Source organism: Aedes aegypti, unplaced genomic scaffold (assembly GCF_002204515.2).
Source record: "Aedes aegypti strain LVP_AGWG unplaced genomic scaffold, AaegL5.0 Primary Assembly AGWG_AaegL5_hic_scaff_1871_PBJ_arrow, whole genome shotgun sequence".
In the NCBI taxonomy this organism is placed as follows: Eukaryota; Metazoa; Arthropoda; class Insecta; order Diptera; family Culicidae; genus Aedes; species Aedes aegypti.
The window spans coordinates 75,126-99,724 of NW_018735347.1; the positions used below are offsets into that span (position 1 = coordinate 75,126).

Consider the following 24,599-nt stretch of genomic DNA (forward strand, 5'->3'; position numbering starts at 1 on the left):
ACATGTACCGTGTATGTACACGAGCGCAGAAACCACTATAGAGTACACACTGTAAACTCGGCATTACCCTTTAATAAGCCATTTATGAGACGTTTCGAATCATATGTTTTTTGTTTGTGTACCAGCTTTGAAGCTTGCTGGCGAGCCCATTTATTTACGTTTCTTCTAGCGCCACATTTGGAAGGAGCTCATTCAATAATGGCATGCAACGAGCTTGTCAATCTTCCCCTGTAAAATAAAAATCAGCAGCCAGGGAAGAATAATTCCATAGTTTTCCACATAAGTTCCTAAATCTGTCCTTTTAAAATTCGTATGCGTCAACCTATGGGTGCTAAGGATCATCACCCAACACGGATTCAGTGTGTTTAACTTATGATTATCTTGTGTCATGATCATCATGTTCAAGTTGGTCGATTTGAAATCGATGAGCTTGCTGTCGATTTCCGTGCTCCAAATTTCTAAATTTTTAGTGATCAGTGTTAGAGGAAAATTTGCGGATTCTTTTTTCTTCTATTAGTGAAGATGTCCGAGTGAATATGAGAAGTTCATTCTAATTTTCTATAAATAAAATGCATTACTTCCAGCGTTTGATATAATGTATGGTGTTAGAGAAAAATCGGATTCTACTAACAGATTTTTCTAGCTTTCAGCTTCGGATAAAATGAAATATGCTAATCTCGGGCTTTCAAAATTATGGATTTGTGGCACCCCGCTTGTTGCTGACTCACTTGTTTGAAAAAAAAAAAAACATTCAAGTTAGCTTGCGACAAGCAGAGGAGCCTCGAATCCGTATTTTGGGGAGCAAAATTTCTTCTATCATATTTCCTCTTTCAGTCTCATGACATTCATGTTCTATCACACATGACAATCTAAAGCCACTACATTTCGAATTCAATAAGCAAATCAGTTGATTTTCATGATTTAATATTGTCGCGCGCCCACCAAATCGGAACGCGCGTGTGGGACACGCGACGTGTGACTCGTTCCCGACATAACTGTCATAATGACATGTGTGGCGCTGCATTCTTACGATGTTTATGAACACAGCGCACCATTCAAATATCAGTCGCGACGCTTAGAGATTAAGAAAAATATATTTAAAAAAAATGTCCTTATTTCAGTCGGATCCATAATATTTAGACATTCATGTTTGTTTCTCATGACAACCTAATGTTGAAACACATGTTATTATATTGTGCTCTGCAAGATATATCCACGTAATGCGATTATCTGAAAATGTCGATATACCGTCGCAGTGATAATGAAAATCACCAAATGTTTCAGATTTAGCAAATTTGAAACATTTGTGTCCTTGAAGGGTGAAAAAATCCAAGCCTACTTTAATTTTGACGTTGCGTTTGAATTGCGCGCATATCTTCTGCGCGTTACCGCCGCCGCTGGATGTGGATTTAATATAAGCGCCGCAATACCGTGAAGTCAATGACGAAATCCATTTGGCTACCACACTCAAGTCATGGGGTTTTCCTCATTGCGCAAATCTACAAGTAAAACGTCGTGTGGATTTTTCTCAGTGTATGCGAGATCTGGTCTCTGGTTGTTGCCCAGAGCTACCAGATGATTTGATAGAAAATCTGTATCCACGAGGTTAAAAATTCTGTTTCCCATACAAAAAAATCTGTGTTCATACAAAAATTGTTGAAAGAAAATCTGTGTTCCATACAAATTGAATCTGTGTCCGAATAAAAATATCTGTGTAATACAGAGAAATCTGTACATCTGGCAGCCCTGTTGTTGCCTAACATTATTTCTCGCGTAACTTTTCAAAACGGCCTATCTAACAATTCACACATTTCGAGTAAATCGAGCTTGAAGGTTGTGAAAATATATTTTGAAACTGTATCAAAATGAAACAATTTTTCCCCAGTGTAATAGAGTTCAATGTATGAAATGAAATTTTGTCAATTTATTTGGAAATTACACTGAAATCTATAAAAACATCAGATAGGACGTTTTGACCACAAATATGTACATAGGATAAATCACATAGGTCGTTCTGTTTCAACAATTGTTACATTGGACATTCATTTCTGTCATTTTGTTTCAGTTATAGTAACATCGGATATTTTGATTTGAGCACACAACAATCATGTTTTATTTCATTTTGTATCCACGTGCGTTGAACTGCTTCAACATTCAAGTTGAACTGCTCATTTTGTTGCGGTGTGATAATCGCAGGCACCAGCTGTGCTTTGTTTTTATTCATTTGAAGAAGAGACGAATGACCTTCGGGTTAAAGTCTCTCACGAACAACAACAATTTGATTCATTCAATGCCACGCCGTCACTTCCCCCCCCCCCCCCCCCCCCCGTCTATGAGTCCTATGTAACAACAGAAGGAGGGGAAACGTTGAGCTGTATTTGGGACTTTTTGCTTTCTCACTGTTTCTCTCTCAATATTCCCCCCGTTTCAATGCTGGTTTCTCCCACACTTGTTCGTGTGTGAGTTACGCACTGCACGACGGGTGGTGACGACTGTGTTGCATTCGGCACCAGCCGTCGGCGCAAACAAGAAATAGCGGTGGGAAATGATGACGATGACGGCGCCGTCGATTGTGTTGTAGGAAACCAATGCCAAACAAATACATACAGCTTCTCCGCTCTTCGGTGAATGATTGCTCTGCAAATATATGTGCGCAAGTCGCGCATGCACGTTGCTCGTGTTGCTGCCGTGAAGCATATGTATATGATTCATCGACCATGGATCTGAATCGGATTGATACAATAAGATCATGATGCTGAATATCATTTCCCTAAATGCACTCAATTCGCTGATAATCGACATTTTGTTGCGGTGTGCTAATCGGAGACACCAGCTGTGCTTTGTTTTGATTCATTCAATCCCACGACGTCACTTCTTCCCATCCGTCTATGTGTCCTATGTAACAACAGAAGGAGGGGAAACGTTGAGCTGTATGTAGGACATTTTGCTCTCTCACTGATTCTCCCTCAATTTTCCCCCCGTTTTTATGACGGTTTCGCCCACATGATCATGTGAGAGTTTCCCACTGCATGACGTGGTGGTGGTGACGGCTGTGTTGCAATCAGCACCAGCCGTCGGTTCAAACAAAAAATTGCGGTGGGCAATGATGACGATGACGACGCCGTCCATCTTGTTGTAGGAACTCGAGAAAGGAGCCCACGTCTAACAAATACATACAGCTTCTCCTCTCTTCGGTGATTGATCGCTCTGCAAATATGTGTGAGCAAGTCGCGCATGTACGTTGCTCGTGTTGCTGCCGGGAAGCATATTTATATGCTTGATCGACCATGCATCTGAATCAGATTGATACAATGACATCATGATGCGCAATCTTGTGCTCAATATCATTCCCCTATATGCACGCAATGCGCTAATAATATGAAAAGAGATGTTGCAGCTGATCCAATCCAGCGAAACGGTAAAACATGGTTTGGCAAAAAGACCAAAATACAGTTTTGTGTAACTCATTCTCTTTTTGTCACTTGAGCGTTTTCAATTTTGCGAGGCAGTGCGACTCTGAAAATATCGACTGAAATGATTGAGAAGCAGTTATTATGGCATTCTATGCATCTAAGTAGTGTCTCAGACACGCTTCTACAAATCATTCTACCTTTTAAACTCCATTCCAAAGCTTTATTCAGGAATGTCCAATGTAACATTAGAATCGTGTTTATTCATAAATGTTACATAGGACATGTGGTTGGTTCTTTGATCAAAGGTCCAATGTAACAATTGATTAAAAGCGATGCAGTTTTGAACATTGGTCATTTTGTTAAGCTTTGAATAGATTAATTTGTTGTTAATATATCAGAACGAGTGTTCTAGTGTGCTGCTAAGTGGTGCAACGCAAATGATTTGCAATGATAATCTCGATTTGTTTACATTTGGTACTTAGGACGTTTTGAAAAGTTACGCGAGATTTGTTTTCCCGTGCATATTTTTACCATGGCTCTTGGTTTAAACAAAAATGCTCATGCACTATGCACCCCTGCACATTTCACGTCGCTGGACTGTCAAAACAATTCGGCTGTGTTCGTGAGTTGCATCTCTCGGTCTGCTTGTGTTGGTTTCTTTCAAATTGAAAATCGTGTGCGTTCGTTTCGTGATGCTCGCTCAGTTTTCCAGTCACCATCATCGAGACCGAACGCGAAAAGGCGTAATTTCTGCTGGTATCAGTCGTGAATTTTACTCTCCTCGTAAAAGCAACTGATCAAAGTTTAAAGATTGAAGAATCCTATTGCCTGGAGTGAAGCAAACACAACCGAAATTTCCATTTGGACGTGAGGAAAGTGTGGTTTCTGGTTTTTGGCCTGGCCAGGGCCCGGAACGTGTCCGCAAAACGGAAAACATAGTAGGCTCTGGGTTTGCCTGCCATGGAGATTTAGCGGAAGCTACAGACAGGAAAAAAGTTCGAAAAATTGCTATCCTTATTTTGTCATCGACGTCTGCAGATTTTCGATAATCGGATATAACTTGGTGAAAAATCGTGACAAGAAAAATCATATTCGACTTTACTTATCCACTTGATTGTGAATCAAGTAGAAATAAGGCGAAAAGAGTGAAACAGTCCTTGAATACCAGGAAAAGTGCGTGAGTGAAAATGTTTTGGTGGGATATCAATTGTTGATATTATTGCTGAGCAACAGAAAAAATGAGTTAAATATCCGGAAAAACGTGTAAACTGTGAATAGTAAATACCTAACCACAGAAAAGGTTTTACAATCATGTTTTGAAAAAAAGGAAATCCAATCGTATAAAACCAAAACTTGCTTTTAGTTTTTAGTTACTGATTGTGTTTTAGATTACCACGAGTGAAACGACATAGGAGAAATTGGAATACTGCCTTTTGAAGAAAAACGAATAATATCTGAAATCACAACAAACTGGAGAGGCAGCTTGTCTGCACAAAAAAGTCCCTGCTACAGAGGAGTGTTTTTCTAGCCACGATGGATTCCCTGCGAAAATGGTTGAATAAGCCGAAGGTTTGTACAGTTTTGGCCATTACTTTACTCTCTCATACATCTCTCCCATGTACCTTATTGAAGAGCAGTCCTATAAAAATCAAGTTGTAAACTACATTCCCTGAAAAATACATTAATTTGAAAGAGGTACATAGCCATTTTAAAGGTAGATCCACATACAAAACGTAAGATAATAATTATTGTTACTACTATCTGTTTCGATGTATTGAACATGTTTCTTGAAAGTGTTTGTACTTCTACGTACAAAGGCTAGACACAAACCATACACTGGTTTGCTTGCTTCGCTTGTCTACCGACTTTTTTCTGTACGGCTCCGGCTGTTGTCTTTGTGGGGAAGTCCGTGGATTGCGAAAGTTGTTTTTTCAGTGGCTTCATAAAGGAACTACCACTGTAGCTCCCTCCGTTCGAAGGCGGAAAACATGAACGAAAACAATACTAAGCTGCTGTGTTGCCAGCCGTTTTAATTAAAAAAATAACAAAAGTCATAAGTCGGAATTCAGAGATGTCCTTCACTCTATATGAGCTTAGGATGAAAATTTTAAATAACATGGCAAAGCCTAGGGGCGGTCCATTAATTACGTAAGGGATGAGGGAGAGGGGGTTTGAGATTTCTTACGCGCCATACAAATTATTTGTAATTTTCATACAAAAAATCTTACCATGGGGGAGGGGGGGGGGTCGAAAAACCGCCAAAATTGTCTTACGTAATTGATGGACCGCCCCCTAAACAAAAAATACTAATGGTGAATTTCGTTTATATTTTATGACTCAACTTTGAATCATATATTTGCCTGAAGCTTAATTTTGAGGCCTTTTTCAATTGTTACCATCAGGAATAAATTGGAACTCTCACTTTTAGGTTATTTACAGTTAAACCTCCATGAGTCGACGTTCCATAACTCGTTATCGACTCATGGGACCATACTAAAAACAAAATTTCATGGTTACTATGATGGTCCCCTCAAACAGCTTTCCAAGGGATTTGTTTCCATCAGGGTTGGGAAAAATCTTGAAATTCACTCTACAGTAGCCAAGCAAAGCCAATCACAGTCAGCGAAGCCAGTGAAACTCACGCCCATCGCTGCTGTAGGCAAAAAGCCTTGAAAATAGCAAAACACCCGTTGCTAAGGGCAACCCAGAATTACTGTAGAAAAATGTTCTATTTCCCGCTGCATTTCCCGCATTTAGAGCCTTCAATGACACTCATGATTTAGAAAATTCGAGCACCAAACATAGGCTACTTGATGAGATTCACGTTTTTGAACTACTGTACTGGAGAGCCATGTGATTTTCGCGAAAATTCAAGACTACTACTATTACCATTCCCAGCACTGGTTTCCATGACTCGATATTTCCATGAGTCGATGGTCCCTTCAGATATCGACTCATGAAGGTTTGACTGTAATTCCATTTTAAAATCTTACAGTCATGTCCATTGTGGAGTTTTTCCATCTGTACTGTTGACAGCTTGAGTAACAATGACTTGCTTCGAAGGCATGGCCTGCTCAGTGTGATGCTAAACTACCACATCTTCTTTTCTTTAACCGATGATGTGTTTTCTTTCAGTATGATAAACTAATTTGATCATTGTTTTTAGCATGTAATCTTCTTTTTTTTGACATGTGTTGATCGGTTTTTGAAGTGAACTCAATCAGTACTCACCAATACACATCAGTTTGGAACTCAATTTTGTGATAGCTCTGCAATTTTGAGTACAATGGCGGAACATCACCTTTTCTTAGCCACATCCTTTTTACCCATGTCAATCAAAGGGTTGATTTCATTAGCAGATAGTGATCTACCCGCAATGCCATATTAGCATGCCGCTAAGAGACTCCACCTTAAGATTTTCATTTCTTATCTATTCAACGAAACAACATACATATTTGTATACAACTGTGACATTCTAAGGTCACATTTTCCGAACCGAAACTCTGTAACTACGTTTTGACTTACCACCGACCTCAACGGATCGTATCCGTCGCTACAATTGCTCCCTTCTAAGGCGAGCATTTTATCTACCACCGGACCCGACAGCTCGTAACTGTCGCTACGGTTGCTCCCTTCTAAGGCGAGCAATTTGTCTGACCACCGAACCCGACAGTTCGTAACTGTCGCTACGGCTGCTCCCTTTTAAGGCGAGCAATTTTTTCACCACTGGACCCAACGGATCGTATCCGCTGCTACGGCTACTCCCTTCTAAGGTGAGCATTTTTGTCTACCACCGGACCCGACAGTTCGAAACTGTCGCTACGGCTGCCCCCTTCTAAGGTGAGCATTTACGCCAGACCCGATAGATCGAATCTATCGCTTTGGCAACTCATTTCAAACTAGATTTTGTTGTTAAAACTTTCATATGTTCACAATTCTCGTGAAACGGTAATTAAACCAACGGACCCTGCGCCAAAAGCACCAACTGCAGTCGGAGTTTGAGCTGCACATCGTTTCAAACTCCTTGCCGTACGTTGTCCAGAGACGAATGACAAAGTTACACTTGGACTCTTTGATGTCCGGAATACTTTCCTCGACGGCATTTGTTCCAGTCTCTACCAATGGAGAGAAATAATTGCTTGAAGATGTTTCCTAAGATGCGTCTATTGATCTTCACTATTCGAAAAACTCCGAATTCGTGTCCCAAGGCAGGAGAAATCCCATCCTTGTCGCCAATGTGGAGTTTTTCCATCTGTACTGTTGACAGCTTGAGTAACAATGACTTGCTTCGAAGGCATGGCCTGCTCAGTGTGATGCTAAACTACCACATCCATCATAAACATTGTTATTGTTAGGTAGTAGGGACCTTTAGTGGAAGACGATAATTTTGCTTTGCGAAAGAATTATATTATTATTTCTCTTGATCCAATGTCACTCCAACGAAGGAAAGAACATGGCTCAATTTTTACACATTTCTTGTACATACAATTTGAAAGATTTGATTTTCTGTTCGAAACGTAACCCACTGCAACCAATATTTCAAGACCAACAATTGAAAAGGCCTCAAGTCCAAAATGTAAACAAATCGGGTTTCTGCTGATTTAAGTGTATAAGAGCCTATTCTTACTGTATCATACAATAGTCATGCACAAATATGCATGAAAGTTGAAAAAATATCATTTTTCTAAAAGGCCCCATCTCATTTTTTGATAATTAGGATATTAATCGCAAATGCGGCCTTTTCCCAAAAAGGCCCCATTTCTATACCTGACGGAAACCGAGTTGAGGCCTATTAAACAAACATCAAAATTGCAATTGAAATTACGAAAAAATGTTTCAAATTTACTAAGCAGATACAAGTTATACTTCAGCCGCTCCGCTCCATGTATTATTTTACACAGCGATAGTCTCAACAGCGAACATAATCAAATTTTTCGTCGGGTTCCTGTGGAGTGATGAACTTTGTATCATACTACCTAATAATACCTGTGTCAGCATGTCTGTACTTCACGACTTATTGATAACACCACGATTTCGTTACAATTACATGAAACATAACGTTCAACTGAAATATTACTTCAATTGAACAAATATTTCCATATAATTGCTCGACGACACTCTCGCTTAGCACATCCATTATGTTTATCGATGACGATGATTGAATAAATCACATACTTAATCGACTTCACGAATTTCCTCTTGCTGCAGAGATCCCGTGTACCTTGCTTTACCGCGTAACACTCTTCTACTCTTCAATTATCGTATTTTATCATGAATATTGAATGATTTTCAAAAGGCCACATCTGAGGATGATGAAAAAACAAGCCACAACACATTTTAGAGTAAACAAAGGCGTCAACTCACAGGCCTCATCAGCGTCGGCCGGCGTCTATGGGCACAAATGAAAAGGGCTGCATAGCTTTTGGTGAAATAAAAGCCTCATTTCCTTTGACTTGTTTTTTTAGCAAGATTTTTTGCTAAAATGATAGTAATGAATATTCATAGCTATAAATCAGTTTATCCATCGACTTTCTGGACGATAAAATAACATAAAATGCTTAAATTCATAATTTAAATTTTATTTATTGTTTGACAAAACAAGATTGCATTTTTCTCATTGTTTACTTTTTGGAGATGAGGCCTTTTGAATTGTTAGTCTTGATTTCTCGAAACCTTATTCAAATAGTCTCAAGTCGTCAAAAAAGTGAATAAACTTACTTTATTGATCCTACGTGTTTCGCAGGCGAAATTCCACATATTCCGATTCTACCCAACTAGATTTTTCACTTTAAGAACGTTTAATTTCCGGATTTACAAAACGACGAAAGTGAGATTTTCAACTTTCGCAACCTAATCTCTACTTTCGCCGCCACGCTGTATAGAGAGACAAAGTGACTTAACCACGAATCAAAACAAAACACTACTTGAGCCGATTTTACACTGGTAGAAAAACGTCGAAAGCAACTGTATGAAACGGCTCATCATTTTGTCATAATTATTTTTGATGAAAAAAACAGAAACTACCTAGTTTTTTTAAGCGATCTTATTGTATGCTAAATTTAAGCGATGTACACGGTAAAAAAATGTTAAAAAGGTGATTCATTTTAAAGCAGTTTTAGAAGACAGGTTGTGATTCTTCTCAATTAGTTTTCTCAAAACCGTATGAAAGTTACTTACGTCGATTTGAAAAAGTAATCGAGATTTGATCTGTTGCAGTATATTCCGTGTCTGTTTAGTGCGTGTAGTATGTATTATCGAGAAGTGATAAAGCATTCGATGTTCTTACAGTTGCTATTCTTAACTTGAGTCTCCGCGTCCTTTTATTAGTCAAAACCGGATCCCTTGAAAAAGTCAAGAGATGACACCGATATTGTCCATGTATCTGAATCCTAGTCCCTACTTCTTCAAACTAGAGAGCTAAACCTGAGTTATCTCAAGGATTCTCGTAGAGCTCACGAACTTAATCTTTGTCGGTATTTCATCAAGTCGCTCCAACTGCTAGGGCTCCCATACGCGCCTATTTAATTCGTGATGGTCATGTGTTCGCAACGTTTCACGAAGTCATTATTCTCTATGAGTATCTACACAAGCCCGGGATTGACATATTCCATTTTATTCGAAGCTGAAAACCAAAATAATGCGTTAGTGGAACCCGATTATTCTTCTAAACCATACATTATATTCAATGTTAGAAGTAATGCATTGTTTCTATAGAAACGTAGACTGAATTTTTCTTATTTTGGACATCTTCACTGATAAAAGAAAAATCGAATTCGGAAATTTTCATCTAACAATTTCAGCTTCTTCTCTTTGGAAGCATGATGAAGACTGTCCCGAGATCCAACCGTAATTTAGTACGCTATGGGTTGATCACAAACCATTTAGAAGTTTCAATGTGCATCGTACCTTCGTGTTATGCGTACACGAATTCTTTCTGCTCTTGGAAGTTTTTTAAAAACTACCTAAAGCAATTAAACAGTACTTTTCAGTGCTAAAAAAACAGTATTTTTCAGTGCTTAAACTAACGGTACTTTTCAGTGCTATTTTTCTACTATAGATCCCTTTGCGATCCTTGTTTGAACCCGTGCCTTCGATTTTTCGTTGGACACGTTGGCGAAAGCTAGCGGTGGTAATCCTTCTTGGACACCGTCTTAAAAAACCTCTTAGGAGGTCTCGTCTTCTTTCGTTTATTCACTAAACATGGTTGCAACAACAAACAAAAGGAAGGGTGAATCTCTGAATTCACAACTTCCTTCCAAAAAAGTGGGATTTGAAATTGTCACTAAACGTGGCAAGAATGGAAGATAGGACGTTTCTCCGGAATGCGAACTTTCTTCCAAGGGTTCTCTAGACAAATTTTCCGAACACCAAATCGAAGCAGTCTCTAGCCCAGGCTCTTTGATTCAAATGCGGAAGCAAAGAGTACCGCATATCGTGGTCAGTTGTTCCGTTGTTAGGCAGGAGATCTCGAACTCCATTAGGAGAATCAAGGTCTCCTTCCAAATCGCATAGAAAGGAGACTGTCGCGTTTTGCCGAGAGAAGAAGCACATTTTTTACTTATGACGACAAAACTAAGCGTTTGTTTAAAGTCGTCTTGAAAGGTCTCTTCTCAGGTGACTATAAGGACCTGCAATGTTAAAAAATGGAATAAATGATATACTTGAATTTTTCCCAGTCCAAGTAATCATTATGAAAAAGAGAACCCAATCTGGCATTGTTCGGAAAGGGCTTTATTAAGAATATTATTTAGTATTAGTTCACTTTAACAAAAAAAGATCTAAATAATATTAAAGCTTTGGAAAAGTAGACTTATGTTCGACGTCCGTGTGATATGGGAACATTTCCAGAAACCTGGAGGAAATTACCAGAACCCCACTCAGTGCCGTCGGTGCCAAAAGTGGGGTCATGGTACAAAAAATTGCCGCATGGATGCTAAATGCATGATTTGTGGAGGTTTTTCTCACGCTAAGGACGTCTGTCCAGTGAAGAAAGATACCGTTATCGTAGCAGGTAATTTGAACTCCTCCCCTATTCGTACTATGAGTACCCATTCTACTTGTTTCAAATCAAATGAAAAAAAAAACCTTGTCGCTACAGGTATCTTCTACTCCGTCTCTTCGTCTACCGAAAATTCTAACGGTAAATAATCAGATAATGTACCCACTTCAAGTGATATGTCTGCCTCTGATTTTAAGTTTCTAACTGAACAATTGAAACTATTGATTGATGCAATGTTCAAAGTCATCACATGACTGAAGCAGTCCAAAGTCGGTGTAAAATTTACTAATCAAATTGTTATTGGATTACGTTTTCTAATGGATAAATAATAATTTAAATATGTTAAATTGGAATGCTCGTTCTTTGAATGGTAAAGAGGACGAGTTGTTTAATTTTCTTACAGCTAATAACGTGCATATAGCAGTTATTACTGAAACATATTTAAAACCTGGATCCAAACTTAAGAAAAAGATTCTAACTTTTTTGTTTATCGTAATGATCGACTTGGGGAATATACTTTCATAGCTGCCTATTTGCCTTTTCAATGCTCTGGACAGCAAGTTAATTTGCTCCAAACTGACTTGCGAAAATAGACTAGCAATAAGTCAACATTTTTGTCATTGGTGACTTTAATGCCAAACATCGGTCATGGAATAATTCTCAAAGTAATTCCAACGGCAGCATTTTATTTGATGAGTGCTCTTCAAGATATTTCTTAATTCAATAACCTGATAGCCCTATTGAAATAAAACTACAAAACAACCAAGACTTTTCCTTCCACGCAGCAGGCTACCGACTGATATTGCTACCACGTCTGCACCTCCCTTTTATTCACTGTCCTCTGTTCACTGTTCAATTTCCCTCTCTTACCTCCGCTGCAGGGTGTGTGATGTACCTGCTCTCCAACAAGCCCAACATGTTTTTCCTCTTCTAGAAACCCTTCTACGATTGACTTGGTCTTAACCGACTCTAGTCATCTTTGTAGCCAATTAGTTACTCATGCTGATTTTGATTCTGATCATGTATCTGTTACGTTTCAAATATCCCATGAAGTGATTCTCAATCCTATCAGCTCCACTTTCAATTATTTTTGAGCCGACTGAAATATATATGAAACATATATTGGCTCTAATCTTGATGTGAACATTTCTTTAGAAACTAAACTTGATATTGACAATGCTCTTGAAACTTTAACAAATTCCATTGTTGAAGCCAGGAGCATTGCAATTCCAAAATGTGAAGTAAAATTTGAATCAGTGATTATAGACGATGATCTTAAACTCTTGATCGGTCTTAAAAACGTAAGGAGAAGGCAATTTCAACTTACTCGCGGTCATGCTATGAAAATTATATGGCAGGATTTGCAGAAAGAAATCAAGAAATATTTTGCACAATCAAGAAACAAAAAATTTGAAAATAAAATTACTCAATTGGATCCTGACTCTAACCCTTTTGGAAATTATCTAAAATTTTGAAAATAAAAACTCAGAAGCCAATACCGGCATTGAAAGAGGAAAACAAATTATTACTAACTAATTACGAAAAAGCTCAAAAACTTGCTATGCAGTTTGAAAGCGCGCACAATTTTAATTTAGGACTTACTAGTCCAATTGAAAATCAAGTTACTCAGGAGTTCGAAAATATTCTCAATAAAGAGAACGTTTTCGAAAATTCCTGGGAGACTAATTTGGAAGAAGCGAGAACTGTTATTAAAAAAAAAAACAAAAATATGAAAGCTCCTGGCGATGATGGAATTTTCTACATTCTCATTAAGAAACATCCAAAAAGTTGCTTATCATTCTTAGTTGATATATTTTACAAATGTTTTCAGTTAGCATATTTTCCTGACAAATGGAAAAATGCTAAAGTTGTACCAATTTTAAAACCAGACAAAAATCCTGCAGAAGCTTCTAGCTATTGCCCAATCAGTTTGCTTTCCTCCATCAGTAAACTTTTTGAGAAGGTCATTTTGAACAGAATGATGGTCCTCATCAACGAAAATTAAATTTTGTCAATGAACAGTTCGGATTCCGCCATAGTCATTCAACCACTCATCAACTTTTACGTGTAACAAATTTGATTTGTTTCAACAAATCTGAAGGCTATCCTACTGGTCTTGCTCTTCTAGACATAGAAAAAGCTTTCGACAGTGTTTGGCATGAAGGGTTGATCATAAAATTTAAAAACTTTAATTTTCCAACATACATTGTTCGAATAATTCAAAGTTATCTGTCAAATCATACACTTAATTATCAGAACTCCAGATCTGAAAGACTTCCTGTAAGAGCTGGTGTTCCTCAAGGCATCATTTTGGGAGCAATCTTATACAATATTTTCACATCTGACTTACCTGAGTTACCTCAGGGATGTCAAAAATCTTTGTTTGCGGATGACACAGGCCTCTCCGCCAAAGGACGAAGCCTGCGTGTCATCTGTAGTCGATTGTAAAAAAGTTTGGATATTTTTTCTTCATACTTGCAAAAATAGAAGAATTCTCCTAATGCTTCTAAAACTCAGCTAATAATATTCTCACATAAACCAAAAGCTGTTTATTTGAATTTTATGTTTTGAATTTGTTTTACCAAATTAGGATGATAGTGTTGTCTAATAACACAGAACACCTAGATATAAGAAATGAATGTAATGTTTGGAATGATACTAATAAAGAAATAAAAAAAATATTCTGCACCTTGTTGCTTAAACAACTGTTTTGCAATTTTGTAGAAGATCAGTTGAGAGAATCAGATATAACATCGGGATGCATTCACCATTATTTCACAATTTCGAAAAATTGTTGTTTTATGATCCATTACGTAACTCAAAACAGTAGCGTAATTGAAAAGCGTTGCGTAATAATCATTACACAACTGATTTCAATTGTGTTATGACTATTACCAAACTGCACTGCAGGAAAGTAGGCCAAAAATGAGGACTTTTGTTATGCGAAAAATATAGCTTTACTTTGACGAACAGTTTTTCTTAGGAGTTTGTTGAAAAATTATTAGTTCTTCCACCAAAAGCATTTTGTAAGATTTTATATTTTCAGAGCATTGTAGAATAATAGTTGAACGATGCATAGAAAATCGATTATGATTTCATTAATAAATAAAAAAGATATAGCATAAGCAAGGTGTCGTTGAGTCGGTGGCCTCTCATTAGGTTTTTCACACATCAACATTCCCTTCCCCTGTCCTAAGTTACGGTAAAGATGGATGTGGCCAGGAATAGTAATATTCATGATTTTTGTAATATTGTTCAAGATTGGGCCAAGGTTTATTCCCCAGCCTTGTTCGTTAAAGCAATCTGGATGAGATTATCAAATGACACATGTTGTATCCAGTCTACGAAGTATACCGTAACTATGCTAACGCTAATTTGGATCAAACCTGTTTTTGAGCAAACACATTTTTATTGATTCTGATAATGAATTTTAAACAAACCTAAGGCACGGACAAACAGGCTCATATCGCTTTTGTTCGAGTTTGACGTTTACGCACTACCGCCTATTTTCCGTAAGGTGAAAATTAGTATTTTTAGCATTGGGCGTTGATGTTCGCGGTACTATTCGAATTGATAATTGTTCTAACTGTTATATCTGTTTCTCTGTGTCTAAAGATCAAATCTCGATTACTTTTTCAAATCGACGTAAGAAATATTCATACGGGTTTGAGAATATTAATTCAGAAGAATCACAATTTGTCTTCTAAATCTGTTTTAAAATGAATCATATTTTTAACATTTTTTCGACGTGTACATTTCTTAAATTTTGCATACAATGAGCGCGTTCAAAAACTATGGAGTTCCTATTATTTCACACAAGAATTTTATGACAAAATGATAAGCCGTATTATTCAGTTACTTGCGACGTTTTTCTACCAGTGTAAAATCGACTCAAGTTGTGTTTTGTTTTGATTCGTGGTTAAGTCACTTTGTCTCTCCATACAGCGGGGCGGCGAAAGTAGTGGTTAGGTTGCGAAAGTTGAAAATCTTACTTTCGTCGTTTTGTATGGAAATTAAACGTTCTAAAAGTGAAAAGTTGAGTTGGTACAGAGCGGTACGTGTAGAATTCCGCCTGCTTAACACGTAGGATCGATAAAGTTAGTTTGTATACTTTTTTGACTTGAGTCTGTATGAATGAGCTTTCGAGAAATCATTGATAAACAATCAAATTACTACAGACAAACAGACGTAACAGTAAAAAAAAAACATTTACAAACAATGCTAATATCACAGACAAACAGACGTAACACTTAGAACAAATCTCGATCAAAATCATAGTCACGAGGACATGTACGCCCAATGCTAAAATCAGCGTGTTTGGCCGACGGGACAACAGATGGCGGTAGTGTGTAAACGTCAAACACGAACAAAAACGAAGCAAGCGCTGCGGGTGGCGGATAACATATTTTTGAATCGACCGTTAAAAAGGTGGTCGATGGACAATGATGAGAGTGTGACGTCTGTTTATCTGTGCTAATATCGTTGTGTTTGGCCATCAGGTGGCGGCAGTGTTTAGCATATTTTCAACAACTTTTGTTCAAACAGCTTTTTTTCGAAACGCTATTTCGACAAACAAAGCTGTGAAAAAGAAAAAGCTAAAACACATTAAAACTATGTGCTTATGGAATCGATTCAACTTGATCAACCAGCAACCCTGGTCACAGTGTATGAAACAGCACAGAACAAGAACGCCATATTATGTATCGGTGTGCAAGTCAGATGGTATTTACGCACAACCACCGATGTCTGAGCCAGAAACAGTCGAAATATCGTACCCGTCCTTGTAGCGTACGGTGGTGTTGTGCAAAAGGGTCATTCTTTGCTCTGAGTTATTGTGTTTTTGTTATCTTTGGTTCGCATAGTATCCACATATGAAGGAAGGTTTACGTATGGAACGTCAGTAGTATGCCACATGTTTCGATGGGGGATTTCAAAACAGTCACATTGTTTTTTTTTCTTGTCTTGCCATTTTCGCAACCTTGGTTGAAGATATTCAGGATGTCTTGGCAGACAGACGGGTTGCTCCGAAGGTTTATGTTCCAAACTTTACGAAATGACAAAAAAAACAGCTAGGAAATGTAAATGTCTATACGGTTTTGTATAGTAATGAAGATGAACATCTACTAATTACGTGGCATGGGAAATTACTATAAGCAAACTAATCGCTTTGTTGGGGATTTTCATTCATTCAATTTATAGCAGGGATTCCCGTGCATATATCAGATGATACTGAACTGATGAATAACGGGGTTTATGCGCTTGTATATCACTCAGTTGATCTCGTGTTGTATCTATTAGAATAATTAACAAAATTGGGCTGCTACAAATAATGATTTTCTTTTATGTCCGTGGTACTCCCCCTAAATAAGGAACAAAAAAAAACAATAATCGAGATTCTACAATGTTGTATTATACATTTTGTAGGAAAAAAATATACAAATAAAATATTATGCTTAAAATTATCTTATGTCGTCCTTGGGGTCATTGTTTTACTTTATCCTTGGACATTGAAAATTTAAAATAACTAATAGCGTTAAAAGAAAAAAATAATCTTTTTTGGCCCTTCAATATTTTTGACTTTTTGAGGGCATGATGACAAAAAAAAATTGTAGCTCGATATAAATTCAGAAACGATGATCGAAATTTGCTGTAGTAGGGTATTATACTTTTCATAGCTCAACTTTTTTTTACGTGACAATTGTTTCACTGTTGTTTTCACGTTATAGAAACACAATTGAATAGCAGTTTCATTTACGCTGGTAATACTTTTGTCTCGTGTTGCCTACCGTCTTTTACTTTAAGATGTGTCTGTCTTGTACCAATGAGCTAGATTTCAAAAGCAGCTCATTGAACAGCGTTTGCATTTACTTTTACGAATAATGAGCAGCATGTAGCAGCTATACCTCTATGTACACTGAAATGTTTCGCCAAAAAAGAATATCGCCGGCATTCGTCATCGTTGATGACCTGCTGCTGGCTCACGGCTCGAGTGGCGCTTTGCCAAGCCGGTTTGTGTGGCCTATAATAGACGTACCGTAAGCTCGTTTGTTTTCAGCAGCTCAGCGATTACGAAATTTGTGTTTTCTAATTTTTCAATGACACAACAAAACATGGTAACACACACTGCACAGCCTAGGCTCTTGCTCTCGTAGCGTTGTGAGAAGCGAGAGCTTGCTTGGCGCTACGCAGTGTTTTGTTACACAGAAAATTGACAATGGTATAACCGTTTTCAGAGGCTTTCGACTTCACCCTTATCAGAAGTCAAACAGTAGGTATGTAGATACGTAATACACATGACAACACCAAGCTAAAGAGTGATACTGAATGGAAAACAAATATACAAAGTAAATAGAGATTTCTTTCAATTTTGTGGACTCACACTTCAATTAAGTCTAGGTCAGTGGGGATATTGTGGTTACTAAAAAAATGACTAATGAATTGAACTGCTGGCAGCTAGAAATGAGATATTGAAGCGTATTACTCATTTTCCAACGATCTGTTCAGTATCTTAATATAAATTATCATTTCTAGATTTGGGGATGTCTATTAAACAGTATTAAAATTTTCGAGATTTCTCAACCCTCTTTACTATTGGGTGAAAAAATCGTCGGACACGAATGATCGCTCGCTGCTACTCCGTTATTGCAATAACAGCTGTACTTACGCATAGAACCAACAAACGCTACTTGGGATCAGCAGCTTCCTCAATGTGTAAAGTACTGGTGATCTAATTATTACACCAAACAATAACGGCGCCAGTTGCATCCGAATGCAGGCCAATTTGTGGATTAGAGCGAAACGTTGACGTGTTACTTGCTTTATGGAAGCCGGGAGTCCTCTGCACTTCCATAAGAAAACACTGAGAGTTTGGATATGGGAAAGGATTCGTTTTGGCAGTGATGCATTTGAACGCGTTCAGTTCGCGTTCCAGTTCAATTTTTTGAACGGAGTGATCAAGTAGGCTTGCTCATTGTTCAATTCAAAAATTTGAACGCTAGAGTGCAGAAAATTGAACGCAGATGGATTTGACCGATTTCACGGCATCTGAACGCGCCAAAGTTGTTTTGAAGTTACTCAAAGCTAGAAATGCTATGTTTATTATAATTGAATGGAACTTAGCATCAATTTCGAGAGCAACGACAGGCTCTGGCTCGAGAGTTCAATGTTTACTGCGTTCTCGTTCAAAATTTGAACGCGCTCCGTTCATTTTTGGCTCGCGTTCAGTTCTAAATGCATCACTGCGTTTTGGTAAACGATAAAGATATAATCCGAAATGAATACGTTATCATATACATGGATGACCGATACCGATAAGAGAAGTTACTATGCAAACCGGACATGATCCTGATTCCGTTGCTCACTTTACTGGAGTATGCATCAGATTCAACGGAACAAACACTACTGACGCATTATTTTTTTTTGCTCCCGCACAACGCGAACTGGACAGAATGGATCATTGAATGTAGTTTTTGTCAGTGCTCACCGCATCAAAACAAAGGCGCCACTGTATATGGGATTTAACATTGTGACAGCATTGCTGTTCTGTCAAACACACAAGGCTACGGTGGCGCTATCTATGCTTTCCATAGCGGCCGTTTTGGTTATTTTAATGATCCATTGATCCGTGTTTCGTCGCTCGCTCACAAAGGAACATGCAAAAAAAAATCAACGAATCAATCCTTTCTCGGTTGGGTGACAAAACGTCGAAATGACAAACATCGAAGGGTTAAAATTGGGAGTATTTATTAAAAAAATATCTTCCTTAAAATAAATACTAGATTATATGCCATTCATTATCCCACATCAATAATCAATGTAAATAACGAAAACAGGAAAACACTTCCAAATCGCTGTTGAAAATTGACTACTTTCGACATTTTGTGCCTTTTGACATTTTGGGATTCGATGTTTTGTTATTCGACGTTTTGTCTTATGACATTTTGTCCCTAAAGCCTCCCCAAATAACATCGTATAATCCTACATATTGAATAGATGGCCGCTTTTTTACAACTCTGAGATGCATATTGTACAGAACATGAGCAGAAAACTTTGATATATCAATGCTACCTATGTTCAAAATTGCACGGTTTCTATACCATTACCCAGAATTTACAATTTAGCGGAAGACCATTTACCGAAAAACCTTTTACCGGAATGTACCAATACCCGTAAAAACCATTTACAGAAAAACCGAATCGAACCGAATTTTCGACGATCTTATTACGACAGTTAGACTTTACGACCGTTACTTTTTACTATGTTACGGCAAGGTTTTGAGGTAATTGGATATGCCGATGATGTGGCCATCGTGGTTCGTGGAAAGTTTGATAACACGATTTCCGATCGGTTGCAAACTGCGTTAAACATTACTCTCAAATGGTGTAGGAAAGAGGGGTTAAACGTAAACCCTTTAAAAACTATTATCGTGCCTTTTACCAGAAAGAAAAAGGTAAAGCTTCTTACACAGCCTTCTTTGAATTGAGTTCAAATTCAATGTTCAGAAGAAGTTAAACACCTTGGAGTTACTTTGGATAAGAAATTGAACTGGAACTCTCATCTCAGCAAGGTCATGAGTAAGGGTACTAATGCCCTATGGGTCTGCAATAAAGCCCTAGGAAAAACTTGGGGATTGCGACCTAATATGGATGCCCTTCATAATAGGGCTGTGCTGGGAGGGAGACACAGATACTACACACAAAATATTGAAAAACACTTTTCCAAATTGCAAGATAAGTCCCGCTCACCAACGACAATCAAGGCAGGCTTGGTAAAAATCGCTAGTTTTCTTTTGTTGTGTACCTCCGATCTTTCTGGACAAAGGGCCATAGTTTTATGTGCATTTAATTTTAGTTTTGATTGGAAAAGAGTAAAAAGATGCGTGTTTCAATACTTTATATTCGATCAAATTTGAAGGTGCTATCGTGGCATTGCTTTTGGGTGTGCAGGAATTAATTTTCAACCGATTGTTGTCAACTTTGTTGAAATGCAAAAATATGTTTTGATCAGTTACGCGCTGTTTTCATGTTTGTCCATTCTTCAAGATCTGGGCTCATAATGACAGTTCGTGACAGCAGAATCTCGGCTCACTATGACGTACATAAATTTTGTATCGGTTTCTCTCTCCCAGGGGCTGTGCACTGTGAGCATTTATCGGTATCGGCGATATTATGTTGGTTCGATAATTGACATTATCGATATCGAACCGATATCCGATAATTGAAAAAAAGATGTTTAAAAGCAAAAACGAACATCAATTAATGCAATAATGAACTCAATTAAATGAATTTTGTAGTGATGCTTTGTCATATTCAACGGATATCTAAAATTCCATTGAATTATCGGATTAATTTATTCATATAATCAATAAATACTGTTCTGATTATCGGATTTGTTATCGGACCGACAATAGTTTATCGATATCGGAAAATATCGGGCGGACAGATATCGGATATTTTATCAATAGAATTGATCCGATTATATCGATATTATCGATAATATCGATATTTGCACAGCTCTACCTTAATATACTGCCTTTGCATCAATTCATTAAAATGCCAGTTGCAAAAAAATGCCTTGCAGTTTATTCGTTATGATAAACTAGATGATGATTTGATTGGTCACATGCAGATCATTAAGGAATTCAATTTGAATTCAGATATGAAAACAATAGAAGATTGGATGACAACGAAGACCAACTATGATGTTCTCTTTAAAGTGGTTAAACCAAGGCGCTATATATGGGATTATGGTGGGCCAAGTATACGTCCACGTTCTATCGTATTTTATACCGACGGGTCAAAGATGAGCGACAGTACCGGAGCTGGGGTTTTCGGTCCTAATATCAGCAAGGTAATCTCTATGAGGCGCAGTCCCACTGTGTTTCAAGCTGAAATACAAGCCATCATTGACTGTACAAATGTTTGTCTTGAAAGAAACTATAGGTTTGCAAACATCTGTGTTTTCTCGAACAGTCAAGGAGCTGTGAATGATCTAAAGGTATTCACATGTAGATCAAAGTTAGTGTGGGAATGCATTCCTTCTCTGAAGCAATTGACCAGTAGGAACGAAGTTACATTGTTCTGGGTGCCCGGCCATTGTGGAATTGAGGAATATGAAATTGCCGACAATCTATCAAGACAGGGTGCAGCTTCGAGCTTTGTTGGCCCTGAACCGTTCTGTGGTGTTCCTGAGTGCACTCTCAGGATGAAACTGAAAAATTGGGAAATGTCCATGGTAGAATCCAATTGGAACGCCACGGATACATCCAAGCCAGCGAAAAGATTCATAAAACCCAGTCTAGCTAAAGCCCGGGCTATACTGAATCTTATTAAAGGTAATCTTAGGGTAATAACTGGCCTGATGTATCACGGCGTTCACTGCCCAAGTAGGTATCATCTTAAAAAGATAGGAAAAATACAATCCTCTGAATGTCATTTTTTTAAACTGAAAATTAAACTTCTGAGCATTTACTCTGCAACTGCGGAGCATTGCTTAATCAAAGCATGTTAACATTCGGAAAAGGGTTATTAGAGCCCTTAGAAATTTGGCAAGGTAGTCCTAATGGGGTAATAGACTTTATAAAAAGAGTTGTGCCCAGTTGGGACAGTGTGACACAATCAACCAATGTCCAACACATCTCAATTATGGAAGGACATTTGATGAGCACCAAATAAAATATGGGTCATACCACAATATTCCTAAATAATGGAAGCAATGGTTAAAAGGCTCTACAGATTAGGAAAAAAAAGTGTCTGCGTTCGATTCCCGGTCAGTCCAGCATCTTTTCGTAATGGAAATTTCCTTGACTTCCTGGGCATAGAGTATCATCGTACCTGCCACACGATATATGAATGCGAAAATTGCAACTTTGGCAAAGAAAGCTCTCAGTTAATAACTGTGGAAGTGCTCATAAGAACACTATGCTGAAAAGCAGGCTCTGTCCCAGTGAGGACGATGATGCCAAGAAGAAAAAAAAGAAGAAGAATTAGGTGATAATTGTGGGATGAATTTAAGCAATATTTAAAAAAGTATGTGTTGTTCATTTCCCAAAAAAATGGTAAACTTTTTTTTGTGGATGTTAGTTGCTTACGTATTTGAACTACTGCATTATATATTATATAATCTAGCCCACGGCTTAATTATGTGAAGCCCGCGAAAAAAATCAAACTTAGTCTTGGGCAGGATTATTGAAATATTAGGTAAGGATTATCACAAAATCTTTAGAAATGTCCTCGACAAAATAAACACTGAATCTGGAATATAGTTATAACAATGGTCAAGGTATGACTGATTCAATAATAGTATTAATATGATTCATATTAATACTTAATATGATAAATAATAGTATTAATAGTATTCATATGAAATCCTAGACAGCAATTTTATACACTCCTGAAGAGGATTCTGAAAGAACTCTATGCACATCTTTTTTCAGAATCTGGTGCATGATTCTCGGCAATCATAGGCAAGATTTTCGCACTACTATTCAAGGAAGGCTTTCAGGCACAGGTTGGATTCTGACGGAATTCAGGGCAAGATTCCTATGCAATACTGGTCTAGATGAGCGCAGTTCTCCCAGAATCCTTGATAAGATGCACAGCAGCAAGTATCTTTTTTCATTTTTTCATAAACAAGTCTTTTTATAGACTATCGTTTTGGCCCGCGATTCAAAAATGTTGGGCCTGACAATGATTCAATAGTACAAAACATGTCTAAGCTTTCTATAAAAGTTCTATCACTCCACCGTGAAAGCGTTTACCCAACTATAGAGATTTGCACATAAGTCATTTATTCCCGGTAAATGCACGAGTCCTACACAAAATCTAAGTAGGGGAAGACGGGGTAAGACCGCCCGCCTAAGCAATTTAATTCACATGTCAAAATCAAGAATCAATGAATCCTTTTTCGATGCAGCATGTCTTTTTTTGAAGCCTTCGGCATGATCAAAAAATATTACAGGCTTTGTATTTGTAAACAAATATTTATTTCTTGAAGCTTGAAAAAGTGATTTCTTATCAAGATTATTTTTAGCGACGGGGTAAAACCGCCCACCCACGGGGTAAAAGCGACCACCTCGATTTTCGTTCACAATTTTGCGAAAAATTTTATCAGATCCCTGTTATTCTAAACAGTATATTGTTTTATGAATTCTACATTGATTAAAGTGGATATTTAATCATTTTAAGAGTAAATTATATCAAAAAACTTAGATATATACTTATCATTACTTTAGACATCCATATTTTTCAAAAATATGCGAATTAAGTTTGTATTTTTCACAAAATTGATTTTATTTAACTTGAATAGTAATGTACAACGTAGTTACAACTTTTAAAATGGTTTAGACATTATATTTGGTATACATTAGGGGTGGCGGTCTTACCCAATCAACAGTGGTCGGTTTTACCCCGCTTGCTTTCACAAGTAGAGCCTTATTTCAAAGCTAAAAATTTACAATTCATATATCACTTCACTGAAGCATATTTCACATTTATGTTAAGGCTAAGTAGCCCGTCATTCGTTTTAGCAGCAATGATGACTTTGCAGCTTGCAATTTCAAAGTGATAAAACTCAGTCTTGATAGTTTATATTGGCTTGAAAATGTATCACTGTACGCGCTAACATGCGTAAAGTATGCTGATACTTTTTCAGCTGTGCCAGTGCAAAACAAACTGGTTTTCTTTGATTCAAAATCGTGAGATGAATTAGCAACAATCATCAACGACGCGTACAAATTTCAATGACGGCCTACTTCGCCTTAAAGCATGGACGGGTAATTTGTTATGTTTTGACAAAAAAATCCCTTCCGAAACCCTTAAGTGAGCATTTGTTAAAATTAGATCAAATTCAGTATCTACAAGCAAAAACTTTGTTTTTGACATTTGTTATGAAAAAAATAATGTTGGTATCACCCTTAATGCTTTGAAATGTCAAAAATCTTGTGTTTATGCAAAGTGCTTGGTGAAATTTCAAGAAAATCGCCGTTCTCACGCCAAACTAAAGGTGGTCCGTCTTACCCCGGCGGGCGCTCTTACTCCGTCTTCCCCTATTAAGATTTTTGGGTGTACTGAGTGCTAAATAGTTCTATACATAACATCCAATCAATTCAGTGCCTACCGCAAAAATACCCCCGATGTTATCACGTTCCTGAAGCGATTCTAAACACCCGGCAGCGCGCAATAGACGTC

The 24,599-nt window shown here is 37.6% G+C and overlaps 1 protein-coding gene across 3 annotated transcripts in view; it reads left to right on the forward strand.

Annotated features, from left to right (window-relative positions):
- Positions 1 to 4,100: 4,100 nt before the first annotated feature.
- Positions 4,101 to 24,599, forward strand: part of LOC110680809 (lateral signaling target protein 2 homolog) — a 69,839-nt gene continuing 49,340 nt past the window's right edge. Inside the window, exons 1-2 of one of the 3 annotated variants that reach the window (XM_021856585.1) lie at positions 4,101 to 4,713; positions 4,777 to 4,982. In XM_021856585.1, the coding sequence (XP_021712277.1) occupies positions 4,947 to 4,982 (36 nt within the window). In that variant the 5' untranslated portion in view covers positions 4,101 to 4,713; positions 4,777 to 4,946. The remainder of the gene's footprint in view (positions 4,714 to 4,776; positions 4,983 to 24,599) is intronic. The other 2 variants (XM_021856587.1, XM_021856586.1) reach the window with 2 other exon arrangements.